The sequence below is a fragment of the Bos indicus x Bos taurus genome, chromosome 28 (genome assembly GCF_003369695.1).
Source record: "Bos indicus x Bos taurus breed Angus x Brahman F1 hybrid chromosome 28, Bos_hybrid_MaternalHap_v2.0, whole genome shotgun sequence".
NCBI lineage: Eukaryota > Metazoa > Chordata > Mammalia > Artiodactyla > Bovidae > Bos > Bos indicus x Bos taurus.
Genome location: NC_040103.1, coordinates 35,612,030 through 35,627,207, shown reverse-complemented (window position 1 = coordinate 35,627,207; position 15,178 = coordinate 35,612,030). Strand labels below are relative to the sequence as shown.

Below are 15,178 nucleotides of genomic sequence, written 5' to 3'. Positions count from 1 at the left end.
CACAATTTGTTGTGATCCACAGAGTCAAAGTTTTTAGTCAGTGAAGCAGAAGTAGATGTTTTTCTGGAATTCCCTTGTTTTCTCCATGATCCATGTTGACAATTTAATCTCTGGTTCTTCTGCCTCTTGGAAACCAGCTTGTATGTCTAGAAGTTCTCAGTTCATGCTGCTGAAGCCTAGCTTGAAGGATTTGAGCATAACCTTGCTAACATGTGAAATGAGCACAATTGCATGGTAGTTTTAACATTCTTTGACATCGGAATGAAAACTGACTGTGCAGAAAAGGTCTTAATGACCCGGATAACCATGATGGTGTGGTCACTCACTTAGAGCCAGACATCCTTGAATGTGAAGGCAAGTGGGTCTTAGGAAGCCTTACTATGAAAAAAGCTAGTGGAGGTGACAGAATTCCAGCTGAGCTATTTCAAATCCTAACAGATGTTGTTAAAGTGCAGCACTCAATATGTCAGCAAATTTGGAAAACTCAGCAGTGGCCACAGAACCAGAAAAGGTCAGTTTTCATTCCAATCCCAAAGCAAGGCAGTACCAAAGAACTACCATATGATCCAGCAATTCCACTCCTGGGTATTTACCTGAAGAAAATAAAAACACTAATTCAAAAAGATACATGCACCTTAATGTTCAGAGCTAGGGCTTCTCAGGTGGTGCTAGTGGTAAATAACACTCCTGCCAATGCAGGAGACATAAAAGACGAGGTTCAACCCCTGGGTCTGGAAGATCCCTGGGAGGAGGAAATGGCGACCCACTCCAGTATTCCTGCCTGGAGAATCCTGGTGGGCTACAGTCCTCAGGGTCACAAAGAGTCGAGCATGACTGAAGCAACTTAGCACGCTAGCATGCACGTTCACAGCTGCATTATTTACAATAGCGAAGATACGGGGCAAACTAAGTGTCCATCAACAGATGAATGGACAAAGAAGATGAATACACTTTATGACATGTGAAGTGAAGTGTTAGTCAGTTGTGCCCGCCTCTTTGCGACCCCATGGCCTGCAGCCCACCAGACTCCTCTGTCCATGGGATTTTCCAGGTAAGAATACTGGAGTGGGTTGCCATTTCCTTCTCCAGGGGATCTTCCCAACCTAAGGATCGAACCTGGCTCTGCTGCACTGCAGGCAGATTCTTTACCGACCTTGGTTATTCAATCATAAAAAGAACGGAATTCTGCCATTTGCAACAACAGGGATGGACCTGAAGAGTATTAAGCTTAGTGAAACAAAGACAAATACTGTACGTCATCACTCCTATTTGAAATCTAATAAAATGTTGTATAACAAGAAGGAAACAGCCTTATAGAGAACAAACTAGTGGTTATCAGAGAAGTGGGGAGGGGCGAGAGATTAAGAGGTAAAAACTATGTTTCAACAGGTGACAAGGGAATATAGTACAGCACACGGAATATAGCCAATATTTATATTAACTTCAAATGGGGTATAATCTATAAAATATTGAATCACTGTTATATACCTGAAGCTAGTATTATAAACCAACTCTAGTTTAATTAAAAAACCACAGAGATTCTAGATTTGGGTCACACATCTAATGAGCCAGATGGAATATTTGTCAGGGAGGACATGTTCACTGAGCCCTGGACACATTTCTTCTCCCTTCCTTGCCTGCCAGGCATTCTCTGCTTCTCATCCTCCACACCATCCTGTGAATGCACATGTGAAGTTCATGGCAGCAGGATGTTCCCTTCTTTTCCTCCAGGAAGCCAGGGTGGGCCCTTGATCTAGCTTCTCACCAAGGGGTCATTGTTCTCCAGGTCCTCCCTTGGGGGGCTGGGTCTTCCCTGCATTCCCTCAAACAGAAAGTAGAAATGGATTACCTCTTGGCTTTGTGACTCTGCGTGGGCTTGCTAATCCAAATCCCCAAATGACCCCAAGGCCCAATGTAGAAACTCACCTTGTCCAAATGTATTTTTGAACTAGCTATATTTGTTTTTAGTTTAAAGAATTGTTTTTACGTAAGTCTTTTTTTTTTTTTCTTCTCATATTGCATCTCCGTAGTATTATAAACAAAGTTATGGATAGTATTTGGCAGGTAGTGGTTTTTAAAATGATTCCCATTATATTTTAATCTCTAGAAAATGTAACGAGTTAAATTTAAGTTGATGATGTAATTCACTATTTCTTAACTATTATCTGGGAAAAGTTCAACCACCAAAGACATTAGACATATCACAACACTGTTTCTCTGTCGAGGCTTCTGTGTGGCTGGGCAGTAAAGAGAACAGCGGAGGTTATGCCATGGCATCAGGGGCTCCTGGTGGTCTGTCTGGGCCTGGCAGGGCTGCTGCCCTCTGGTCACCAGGGCTGGACTGAGTTCAGTTACTTAGGGCTGCACACGGTGCATGCAGGTTGGGATTCTCACCTGTCCAGGGCTTCTGGGCCAGGGAGGCCTTCGGCCTTTTCATCGAGAGTGAAGAGCCATCCCTGATGGCACCGCTGGCTGTGCACCTGCTGAAGGCCTAGGAGCAGCCTGAGCCAAGATCTGGAGCAGCAGCCTTTGGACTGGAGGCTGGGGCATGAGTTGCTGTGCCCAGTAGTCTAGCTGATCCAGGATCAAACATGCTCGGGGTGGATGTGGATTCTAGGCAAATAGCAAGGCTGGAGCTTCTGGCTGATACAGCAAGCAGTCCTGGGACCTGAGGCTTAGATAAGGTCTACCTTGCAGAGTGACTGTCCAAGAGGAGTCCATCCAGAGCTTAAGCCAAGGCTGTGGGCAAAGGATGCACTGGATCGTCAGGGAAATTTTGCCCAAGATTCTGTCAGATCAGATGGGAAGAAGTTCAAACCTGACTCTAGAACCTGCAGACTGTGCTACTTCTGGTAAGTTATGGAGCCTCACTGAGCCTCGGTTCCTCTATTATTTAAGGGAGTAAAGATGGGCCCTGTGAAGGATATGGTGGATGTAAAGAAACCTAACAGGTGCTCAGGAGTGGACACTGGTTCACATCCGCTTCTCCAGGGCACAGCATTGAGCCAGCCTCTGTGGAAACAGGGATGGAACGTCCAAGGGTGAAGACTCTATCAGGCTAGGTCAGGGGGAAAGAAGATCCTCATGGTAGAGCCAGGAGAGTGAGAGGATTAAGTCAGGACTTATCAAGATCCCTGATATAAAACTTCCCTGGTGGCTCAGAGGTTAGTCCGTCTGCCTGCAATGTGGGAAACCTGGGTTCGATCCCTGGGTCAGGAAGATTCCGCTGGAGAAGGAAATGGCAACCCACTCCAGTAATCTTGCCTGGAGAATCCCATGGACGGAGGAGCCTGGTGGGCTACAGTCCACGGGGTCTCAAAGAGTCGGACACTGAGCGAATTCACTTTCACTTTCGTGAAGGTGGCATGACTAAACAGGGAGAGTGTGATGGTGTGACGTTTGTTTTCAGATCGGCTCATTTGACTGCAATTTTTCCTGCAGCCACCAGAGGGCAGAGCTGACCCATATATTTCCTATGGGAGAGCCGTGGGCTGTATGTTGTCACCCTGATTATTTAACTTATATGCAGAGTACATCATGAGAAACGCAGGACTGGATGAAGCACAAGCTGGAATCAAGATTTCCGGGAGAAATACCAATAACCTCAGATATGCACGTAACACCACACTTATGGCAGAAAGTGAAGAACTGAAGAGCTTCTTGATAAAAGTGAAAGAGAAGAGTGAAAAAGTTGGCTTAAAACTCAACATTCAGAAAACTAAGATTATGGCATCTGGTCCCATCACTTCATGGCAAATAGATGGAGAAACAGTGGAAACAGTGACAGACTTTATTTTGGGGGGCTCCAAAATCACTGCAAATTGTGACTGCAGCCATGAAATTAAAAGACACATACTCCTTGGAAGAAAAGTTATGACCAACCTAGACAGAATATTAAAAAGCAAAGACATTACTTTGCCAACAAAGTCCATCTAGTCAAAGCTATGGTTTTTCCAATAGTCATGTATGGATATGAGAGTTGGACCATAAAGAAAGCTGAGCACTGAAGAATTGATGCTTTTAATCTGTGGTGTTGGAGAAGTCTCTTGAGAGTCCCTTGGACTGCAAGGAGATCCAACCAGTCCATCCTAAAGGAGATCAGTCCTGAATATTCATTGGAAGGACTGATGCTGAAGCGGAAACTCCAATACTTTGGCCACCTGATGGGAAGAGCTGACTCATTTGAAAAGACCCTGATGCTGGGAAAGATTGAAGGCAGGAGGAGAAGGGGACGACAGAGGATGAGATGGTTGGATGGCATCACTGTCTCGATGGACATGAGTTTTAGTAAGCTCCGGGAGTTGATGGTGGACAGGGAAGTCTGGCTGTAGTCCAGGGGGTCGCAAAGAGTTGGACACGACTGAGCGTCTGAACTGAACTGAGCTGTGGGCTCCCTGTTGTGAATTCTATTGGAAATGATGAGCCTTAGGCTGGAGAAGACTCTTGAGAGTCCCATGGACTGCAAGGAGATCCAACCAGTCCATTCTAAAGGAGATCAGTCCTGGGTGTTCTTTGGAAGGAATGATGCTAAAGCTGAAACTCCAGTACTTTGGCCACCTCATGCGAAGAGTTGACTCATTGGAAAAGACTCTGATGCTGGGAGGGATTGGGGGCAGGAGGAGAAGGGGACGACAGAGGATGAGATGGCTGGATGGCATCACTGACTCAATGGACGTGAGTCTGAGTGAACTCCGGGAGTTGGTGATGGACAGGGAGGCCTGGCGTGCTACAATTCATGGGGTCGCAAAGAGTCAGACACGACTGAACGACTGAACTGAACTGAACTGAACTGAAGGCTCAGGGGTTACCTTCCGCCTCTGTAGGTACAGAAGCCATTCACAGACCCTGAGAAGTCAGAACCCTTTTCTTAACATTCCATCTCTAGAGCAAGCGCTTTTCCCCAGGGTGAGGGATTATGCACGTGAGAGACTGACCCTTAGGTTCCTCACGAATCCTTATGGAACACACATACCATCCAACTTTCGCGTCTGCTCTTCAGTGCACTTTAGAAGGCAAAGGGAATGCCTGATGAAGGACACTGAAGGCCCTGCCCCAGGCACCATCATCCCCCACCCTGCAGCAAGCCCGGCCTCAGGGGCACAGCTGGGAACCAGGGCTTCCTGAGTAAGGGTCTCTCCAGGGTTGTGAGACTCAGGCACAAGCAGGAGGGTTTGCGGCACTGTGTCCTACCACCCCCTGACCTTTCATTGTGTGCACCAGCCTGGGTTTCCCTCCCGCCTTGGGCCCCTCTGTTCCTCTCATGTGTGTCTCCCAATCCAGCCAACTCTCCTCGGTTCTCTGGGGCTGTGGAGCAACGCTCTGCTGGCCACTCGGTTTCCTCTACACCCATGGTGTGGCTTGCATCCTTGTGGGACTCTGTTCCCTTCCCTGGTTCGTGTTTATCCGAGACACTTATCCTCAGCCTGCTCTTACGCACTTCTTGGGTGCAGGCTCTTTCTCCTCCTCCCTATTGGTCTTTGGGCCAACTGGGATCTCATGAAGAATCTTTGTTTGTCCCATGGATGTCTGTAGAGCTGTGGGCATACAGAGCCATGGCAGAGGGCACAGCCCCAGGACAGGACTGCTGGTTGCCGAGACAAGGCTTTTTTATGGAAGCAGACATAGCTGGTGGCCAGTAGCCCTGCAGGGGTCACCTGCCATAGTTGAATTCCTGAAGGCCCTGCTTCTCTGAATGTCCCTGCAGACCTGGCTCCTGGTCTTGGGCATGTGGGGGCCATGGCCAGTGTGTGCCCTCTGGTCTTGAGTCGGGGCTTAGCCATGTAGCTATCCACTCTAGCCATTCCAGTATTCTTGCCTGGAGATTCCCATGGACAGAGGAGCCAGACGGGCTACAGTCCATGGGGTCGCAAAAGAGTCTGACACGACTGAGCGACTAATAGAAATGCTTTCACTTTCATGTCGCTTAAGGGGAGTCCCAGCTCTGGCAAGGATGGGCTGTGCTCAATTTGTAGCAGGCTGAGCTCCTCTGGCTCAGGTCGTATATGAAGCGCAAATTCAGTTTTTTACATTTATGCTTGTAGTCATAATTTTCATATTAACACCATCTCCCAGTAAACCAAAATGTGTTTGGTTGAAGCTGTTTCAGAGACATATTGATTGGAATCTGGAGTCTTTACTTGTTCCTAGTCAGTTTCTCCTGGGGCAGTGAATAACAACCCAGCAGATCCTCCGGTACATGGGATGGAGGGATTGGAGGCAGCAGCAACATAGCAGAGAGCAGTTTCAGAAGACGGTAGAGTTAGGAGTGATGTAGAGACCAGGGAATCCTTGCTTGCCCCTCAGAGGGCGGACACTGGGCTAGTGTGTGAGGGGCTGGCCCTGCTCCCTACAGATGTGGGACACTCCATCAAAGATCAGATTTCCCCCATATCCGTCCCCCTGCCAGGACCACTACCTGAATTGTCTCATCATCTTTTCAGTGAGGTGGGGTAGCCTGTGGTCTGACTGCCTGCCAGGGTGCTGTGAGAGAGCAGGGTGGGAGGTGCCGAGACCTCCTTCTCAGCCCCATTCTTGAGCTACTTTAAGTTGAAAGATCCAGAGAACATCCCCTCTTGAACATTAACCCAGACCATAGCCAATCTTAGGCCCACATCTTGGCCTGAGGAGACATTGTTCCAACATCCCGGGTCACTGGGACAAGCGTTGCAGAATATTCGTGCCCAGAGGCTTTGGGCCCTTCTGAAATGTTTTCTAAAGTCTAGGATGGATGTATTGAGATATTCTTGCTGTAATCTGAGGTTAATTAAGTACAGGAGGGCTTGCAGAAGGGCACTGCATAGGGGAGAGTAGACCATGTGGAAGGACCCAAAAGAACGAGCCTCTTTAGAGAGCTCTGTGCAGACTCACGCTATTGACTTCATGGTGTTCTGGGGCCAGGCTCCCAGGTGGAGGCCAAGGCTGACACAGGAGGGTTACTTGTGTATCAGCATGTGGGCTCCGAGGTTCTCTGAGGGCCAGTGGAAGGCCTGGATGAATGTAATAAATGAATATAATAAATGTGGGGGAGGCATGGGGAGATACATGATGGGAAAGTCCCTTCGACTCCAGTACAGGCGTGAGGCTGGAATCAGCCAGATCGGAAGCTGGTGTTTCCACGAATCAGGGGGAAGAGAGAGTTCCATGTTGTCCTGAGTGTGGGATTCCTCCCAGAACCCTGTAACTGTTCAGAGCACAGGATAATGTGCGTGTTTGATTCTGATGACTAGGGCCTCCTTGATCCTGGGATAAACTAGGGCATTGTTTGTGAAGAAGCTTGCAGGCTGTTGAAAGTCCTCTCCCTGTCACAGTGTAGGTGGCAGACAGTCTCTCTAACTCCCTGAGGCTGGGATCCAGAGGCGGCCCATCCTGCATCCTTCCCGGGGATGTGAACCCCAACCTGCTTGCTAGTCCCTCCGTCCACCTGTCCTACCCCATAGGCTGCATTCAGCTTTGCCTCCAGCAGGCAGTCACATGTAAATAAGCACCAGAATCTGAGCCCTGGCTGCTGCCTCCTCTCTGGGCTGAGCATGTGTGTTTTGCAAGGTGTCTGAAGCCCACTGCCCCAGAGAAACGGACTCTTTGACTCTGTGAGAAACCTCTGCACATGGTCAACATCTATGCTTTGATGGACACTTGTCTCCCGGAAGGCTGGTCAGGCACTCTGGCCACACAGTCCTTTCCTTTTCTCTCTCCTACCATATCTTACTTCCCTGCCCGGCCTCCCGATGTAGCCATGGGAACTCCCTCGGGAGAGTCACTCTTGTCCAGGTGGAGGCAGGGTATGAAGCAAGCCCTGAGCATTCTCACCCCTGGCTTCTGGGTATCCCTTGCTACTTCAGGAGAACTGGGGCTTGTTTTATTTTTTATTTTTTGACCACACTCCACAGCAGGTGGGATCTTAGTTCCCTGACCAGGGATCAGACCCACGCTCCCTGCATTGGAAGCATGGGGTCTTAAGCACTAGTCCACTGGGCAAGCCCTGGAGTTTGTTTTAAATAGCAGCCTCATTTGTACCCACACACTCTCCTGCTCACCAGCCACATAGAAGTCAGAGCCCAAGATGATTCACTTGGACCACGCGGTCCCAAATTAGACCCATGAGGTGACAGCAAAGCCAAAGGAGATCTCTGTTCAACCTCTGCAGGACCAGGTCCCTGCAGGTAGGGCTGCCAGATAAAATATAAGATGCCCAACTGCATCTGAACTTCGGATAACCAATGAGTAATAATATTGCATACTTACAGTAAAAAGATTATTTGTTCCTTTGTGTACTGTTGGTGGGATTGTAAACTGGTAAACAGGTCTAGTCACTATGGGAACCAGTATGGTGGTTCCTCAAAATTTAAAAATAGAACTACCAGATGATCCAGCCATCTCAGTATATATTCAAAGTATATATCTGAGTATATATTCAAAGGAAATGAAAACAGGTTATCAAGAGATATCTGTATTCCCGTGTTCATTGCAGCATAGCCAAGCATGGAAATAACCTAAATGTCCATTGATACATGAGTGGATAAATAAGATGTGGTGTATACATACCATGAAATATTATTCAGCCATGAGAAAAAGGAAATCCTGCCATTTGCAACAATATGGATAGACCTTGAGGACATTATGCTAAGTGAGATAAGTATTAGTCGCTCAGTTGTGTCCAACTCTTTGTGACCCCAAGGACTGTAGCCTGCCAGGCTCCTCTATCCATGGGATTTCCCAGGCAAGAATACTGGAGTGGGTTGCCGTTTCCTTCTCCAGGGGATCTTCCTGACCCAGGGATTGAACCCAGGTTTCCCACTTTGCAGGCAGACTCTTTACCATCTGAGTCACCAGGGAAGCCAAGTGAGATAAGTCAGAGACAAATATTGTATGATATCTACTTTTTTTGTGGCAGAAAATACAATCAGAACACTCCAGACAAGAGAAGAATCATGATCAAAGACATGGAAAGCAGCACTCAGTTCTGTGAACTTGGAGCATCATCCTCTGAGAAGCTGCAGAAGGGAGAATTGATGGAACAAGAGTTAAAGAAAGAGGTAAGGCCAGGTAAATAAATAATTCGTGATTTTATTAGAATTTTTATGACACACTTTTATATATTGGCATTAAGCTATGTGAGTAACTTGTTAAACAGATGACCTAAATGATTAAATAAAATACCCCATGATACTCTGTCACTGTTTAATGAAAGTAATATCTGAACCAGTGCTAATTTCTTCATTTTGATGCCTATGTGGAAAAATATTTTTGTATAAAATATAAATTAAGGTACTAGGGTGATGGAATATCATAGTTTCAGGAAAAAATTTGTACTTCCTCTGCATCTTTCCTATAGGCTTGATAGGAAATTTAATTTTGATTCAAATTTTTAAAAGGCTCAAGAAGTTATATAACCTGATCAAAACCACATGGATAAAGAGTGGCAGTTCCAAATCACAACTTGAGTATTTCTGACTCCTAAGTCCACCCCCTCCCCCACCAACCACATGGCCCCGACCTCCAGGCTGCCTTCCCCAGGGCCCTTCAAAATCTGCCCAAGAAGATCCTCCCTGTTCTTGTTCCTTCACCCCAAGAACCACACTCCCTCCAAGCCAAGTTGAAGTCCTTAAGCTGGACCTGCTCCCCACTTGCCCCAGTCCAGTGCCGGCCCTGGCTCCCCATCCCATGCCAGCAGAGTCACAGGCATGTGACAGGTGGCAGCAGGCAGCTGGAAGCACTTAGAGCTCCAGATCAGCTCTGACAGGCCTCCTGCTCCCAGGAGAGGAGTTCCATTAGCTAGGCTCCCACTCTCCCTGCGGACCTCAAGATTTTCAGACCACTCCCAGGTAAGCATGGCAATCTTTTCCTGTATTGGTTCTCCATTGTTACCATCCTACATTAGAGATTCCCTCCTAATTAAGTGGTTTGAAGAGGGAACCTCTTCCATTGTCTTCACAAGTCATCCTACCACTTAAAGATATCACCACTGCAGGTCATTAGACATCACCATGGTCAAGACAGAAACCATGGCTTCCTGCACTGTCTCCCTACCACTGAGCCTGCCGAGGCAAAAGAGTGGGGACCCGGCCAAGTGTTCACCTGTGCCAGTGAACCATGTACCCATCAACTCAGCCACAGACCCCAGAAGCAGGAGTTGGGAGGCTCAGTAGTGAGCCATGCCCCTTGACAGACAGATTGTTCCAGCTCAATCTGATGATCCTTTGGCTTGAGACATGACCTCTGCATGGTTTAGAGCCACAAGGATGCTTCCAAGAGCCAAAGAGGCTCTGGAACTGAAATGGCCCCAGTGGACAGCGCTTTACACCACTGATCTGTCTCTCTGCTCCCCTGGGAAAAGAGTCCAGCCCTGGTATGTTCTCTCCCACTGGTGGGCTTTTTGAGGGTAGTGATCCCAGGAGTGTGAACACGTCACTAGCCAGGACCAGGGGGGCTGAGACCCAGGAGGGAGAAGACTTCCTTTACCACATGCCTCCTTGTAAGTGCTCTCGTCCTTTACTGAGTGGTAAACTGGATGGATGGAAGGAGAGTGGGTGACCTCCGGTCCATGGGAAATTTCCCTTCTTACCAGCCTGGGGTTTCTCGTTAGATTTTCTAAGTGCCTCTCCAGCCTGAGTGCCTGTGAGGAAATGTTGCTGAGTAAACAAGATGGCAGCTTCCTGCCTGGCCCTTCTGGTGTAGAGGCCCTTGTGACAGGAGCCTCTATAGGGTGGAGGGGATGCCTGGGGGCCTACATCAGTATAAATGGCACCATCCACCTGGCCACACTGCTCTGGAGGCAGGGAGCATGGGCTGTGTTCGTGCAGGTGAGTTTAGCCCCGTTCTCTGGGTCTTCCCCAGGGTGAACCAGCCCAGCAGGCACAGGCTTCACCACGGGTCAGGTGGAAAGGAGGGTCCTCCTCTGTACTACTGGGAGCTATTCCATAGAGTCCTAACTGTGGGTGCAGGATGATGGGCTTGCAGATATCCTCCTTCTTCACTGTGCTCCTAGGCCAGGTCCCTTCTCCCCAAGGACTCAGCAGGGCCAGCAGGGTTCGGGCAGGGGGAGACACAGCCTGCCAAGGAGAAAGGGACACCAGAGCAGGGAGAAGGGGACTCCCTATCATTGACCAACTGGGAATGGCCAAGCCATGGGCCCTGGTCATTTCTCCTCATCCTCAGGATTGTGATCCCTTAACTCAAAAGGAGGGCATCTGAGAGACAGACAGAATGAGTGAGTGAGTGACCACTTCCTTCCTCCCAGCAGCCTGGGAGGTACACGCCAGGACTGCCTCCAGGGCAGACATGTTAGGGGAAGCCAAGGGAGTTCCCTGTGGTCACACAGCGAGGAACAAACAGAGACTCTATTAGAACCCAGGTCCTCTGACTCTCCAGAGCTCTTTACAACCCCTCACCTGCCCAGGTACCATACCACCTCCAGCCAAGGGGATGGGGCATAAGACCATGTTAGGTACCAAATGATGCTGGCAGTTTCCAAGAATAGTTTGGGTCTTTCCAGAGTTACTGTTTATACCAACCCAGCCCTCAGACCCCAGCATGTGCTGAATCTTGACAAAGCAGAGCAAGGGGAAACCCTGATAAATGCTTCAGAGGGGCCATGGCCCTTCCCTTCTGCAGGAGGAGCTGCTGGAGCAGGCGCCATGCTGCTGTGCTCTTTGACCCTTACCCTCCTCTGGATGGTGGCTTCTGGCCTCGAGTGCGATGTCAAGGAAGTTTGTCTTGGAAGCCCTGGCATTCCTGGCACTCCTGGATCCCATGGCCTGCCAGGAAGAGATGGGAGAGATGGTATCAAAGGAGACCCTGGGCCTCCAGGTACTGAGTGGGAGCTTGGGGACAGTGGCCTGATTTCAAGGGGACCACCTGCCCACATGGGTCCAAGGGTCAGCTGGATGGTGGGTATTTGCTGGGACCCTTAGACTGGAACAGCCCTGGATGGTCTATCCTCACAGTGCCCACGGAGGGCCAGGCAAGTCAGCCTGGCTGAAATGGAGGTCCAGTCACATCAGCCCCAACTCACTGTGGGTGACAGATACCACACATCCTCCTCCCCCTCTCTCTACAGGCCCCATGGGCCCCCCTGGAGGAATGCCAGGCCTCCCTGGGCGTGATGGGATGACTGGAGCCCCTGGCCTCCCTGGAGAGCGTGGAGAAAAGGGAGAGCCTGGCGAGAGAGGTCCTCCAGGTAAGCTGGATGGGGCCAACGGGCAGAGGCGACTGGACACCGTGCCCATGTGTTCAGTTACATGAGGAATGACGGGGGTCAGACAAAACTGTGCAAGTTCCCAAAGGGCATCCCAGAGGTGTCTGGGGTGTGGGTCATAAGTGCAGAGTCCGGTGGGAATTGAAAGTTTTCTGTGCATTACAACTGCTGACAGGAAGATACAGAACATCAGGTGTGGGAAATGGAATAGCAATGGGAGGAGGGGAGGCCCTTCCTGGGGCTGAGGTATATGGGCTCACATGGACCACGGAGCAGACAGATGATGAAATTGGGGGCCCTGCTTGCTCAGGGGACCTCTGGAGCTCAAGGTTCCTTACTATGCCTTATAGCAGCAATCAGGGTTCACCAGAGTACAGAAAGAACCACATTTGCTCTTAATGGAGGGTGGGAAAGGGCCCCTGCCCAGGAACTAGAAAACTCCACAGATACGGACAGACAGAGCCATGAGAGGACATGGAAGGAAAGAAGAGCAGGGAAGGGGCGAGCAGGTGCAAGGCTGCACTAAGGGATAAGCGTGTAGGGAACATGGAAACACACTCCGGCCTTGTGGACCCTTATGACCTGGGGCCTGGGTGGTGGCTGTAGACAAGTGAAGGGAAGAATTCCAGGCTTGCAGTTGATCTCAAATCTGCTTGGCAGCAAGTGGGGTTGTTATTGACCTGTTGGTCCTCTCATCTTGCCGGGGATCTCTCTACAGGGTTTCCAGCATATCTAGATGAAGAGCTCCAGGGCACACTCCATGAGATCAGACATCAAGTCCTGCAGTCACAGGGCGGTAAGGGGTCCCCCTTGGGGCTCTATATGGTAGGGGGTCTCCCATTAGTTCTCCTTATCCTCAGAACCAGGCTCCAGAATCTAGAGACTTGATGAACAAGTGTAGATGTGGAAGTCATTTTTTAGATGTTCTTAAATGGCCAGAAGTGAGAGAAATAGACACTAATTAGCTCCCTATGTCCTGGGGAAGCAAGGTCCCTACCAATATTGCTTTCTTTGATTCCCAGGAAATCGCACAGTTTATGACACATAATAAGTAATTGCTAAATGGGTGAATGAATAAATAGAATCATGAGAGCATAGCAGAGAATCCAGAAAGACTGGGGTTGGAAGGAGGGATGACAGAGACAGGCAAAGATAATGAGATTGGGGAGAACACAAAGGTGGAGAGCCTGAAGGGAAGAAGGCAAAGAGATCTGTGGCCTGACCTGGATTCTTGCTGTTAGTCCTCCGTTTGCAGGGGTCCGTGCTGGCGGTGGGAGAGAAGGTCTTCTCTACCAATGGGCAGTCAGTCAATTTTGATGCCATTAAAGAGTTATGTGCCAGAGTAGGTGGACATATTGCTGCCCCGAGGAGTCCAGAGGAGAATGAAGCCATTGTGAGCATCGTGAAGAAGTACAACACTTATGCTTACCTGGGCCTGGTCGAAGGCCCCACCGCTGGAGACTTCTATTACCTGGATGGAGCCCCTGTGAATTATACCAATTGGTACCCAGGGGAGCCCAGGGGCCGGGGTAAAGAGAAGTGTGTAGAAATATACACAGATGGTCAGTGGAATGACAAGAACTGCCTGCAGTACCGACTGGCCATCTGTGAGTTCTGAGCAGGCACCAAAGCCACAGGATGGACACAGTCCTATCTTTCCTTTTAGCCTCCATCCTGGGGATCCACCTGGTCTATGAATCAGGTGCTATAATTCCCTTGTGGCTATCAGAATTGAAGGCACTCTTGAGCACTCCACTCCTGGGTGGATCCTGACTCCTCCCCAATGATCACTAATCAGTCTGACTCCCCCAGAACCCCTTCTCAGCATTGCACTCTTGGCAGCCACTCTAACTTTGCCCTTCTGCAAGAGACAGAGGTTTCTTTCCTCCTTTTCTTGTCCAGTTCCTTTATTTATAGATGGCAACAGTAAGGTCCTGAGATGAAGGTTCCCTCCACAGCACCACACTGCCTACTTCCTGGCCCCCCTCTACTCTGTCTTTGCAGCTCACTGCTTGCCCAGCCTCATCAAGATTTAGCAGTGCTGCTCAAGCACAATGATAGATGTACTTCTGGGAAATTTCACACGTGTGGAGCTAAGGATACATTTGGGTTTATCTATCAACCTGAGATCTGTGGGGAGGCATCTTGTTAGGCTCTCCATGAAGTCAGAGGGCCAGGTGGTGCTCCAGCATGATGGAAGCCAACTTATTCCTAGTGATTGGCAGGTATTATCCACTTCCTTGAGTCTTAGGGTGTCAGCCAACACCTCTAAGGAAGATGTCACCCCCACCATAGACATTACCCAAGTACCTGCCTGCTGATGAACACATTCCCCACCTCTTCAGAAATCAGTGAGGAGTTCACGCTCCTTGTCACACCACCGTTTATTGAGCACATACTATATACCAAGCACCGTGACATGCACTTCTAAGACATATGATTTAATCTTCACACAGTGTCATGGGATGAGCATCATTTTCCCCAATCTTTTATACAAGGACACTGAAATTTAGAGAAGTTAAATGTTTTGCATTTTTTTTTTTTTAACATGAAGCAATTGGCAGAGGCTGGTTTCAAACCCATCTACCTGGACCTAAAGCTTGTGCTCATAATTACCTCTCCTTCTCATTGAACAGAGATGATTCACGTGTAATAAATCATGAATGTGTTAACATGAGTTTCCACTGCTTTGGTTTCAAGGAACATTTCTGTATTTTTAGAAATCAAGTTAACTCTGGCTCTGAACCCCCACTTACCTGAGAAGTGGGAAGTTCAATCTCAGGTTAAATTTTCTTTGTTGGGTGATAGGGGCCACTTGGTTCCATCCTGGAAGCACATTGGGCACCATCATTCTCTCTACCACCCACACATGCAAAAAAAATAAGAGAAAAAGTTACTGCCTACCTTTCATTTTAAGAAGCCACCACTGTATGGCCAGGGTGATGATGAATCAGAAATTAAACAGATTTTAATGACAAAGCTAGG

The 15,178-nt window shown here is 48.8% G+C and overlaps 1 protein-coding gene across 2 annotated transcripts; it reads left to right on the top strand.

The window, feature by feature from the left end:
* The first annotated feature begins 1,234 nt into the window (after positions 1 to 1,234).
* Positions 1,235 to 14,870, top strand: LOC113885515 (pulmonary surfactant-associated protein A). 2 transcript variants are annotated; one of them, XM_027530905.1, is made up of 6 exons: positions 1,235 to 2,852; positions 8,891 to 9,032; positions 11,611 to 11,805; positions 12,056 to 12,175; positions 12,912 to 12,989; positions 13,435 to 14,870. In XM_027530905.1, exons 3-6 carry the CDS (start codon positions 11,634 to 11,636, stop codon positions 13,809 to 13,811), a joined length of 747 nt encoding a protein of 248 aa, XP_027386706.1. In that variant the 5' UTR covers positions 1,235 to 2,852; positions 8,891 to 9,032; positions 11,611 to 11,633; the 3' UTR covers positions 13,812 to 14,870. The 2 variants fall into 2 exon arrangements, with proteins under 2 accessions (XP_027386706.1, XP_027386705.1); XM_027530904.1 differs by lacking the exons at positions 1,235 to 2,852; positions 8,891 to 9,032 and adding an exon at positions 10,740 to 10,799.
* The last annotated feature ends 308 nt before the right edge of the window (positions 14,871 to 15,178 follow it).

Coding starts and splice junctions, on each gene's coding strand:
- LOC113885515 (XM_027530904.1), top strand. Junction 12,176..12,911: donor TGGCGAGAGAGGTCCTCCAG/GTAAGCTGGATG, acceptor ATCTCTCTACAG/GGTTTCCAGCATATCTAGAT. Junction 12,990..13,434: donor AGTCCTGCAGTCACAGGGCG/GTAAGGGGTCCC, acceptor TCTTGCTGTTAG/TCCTCCGTTTGCAGGGGTCC.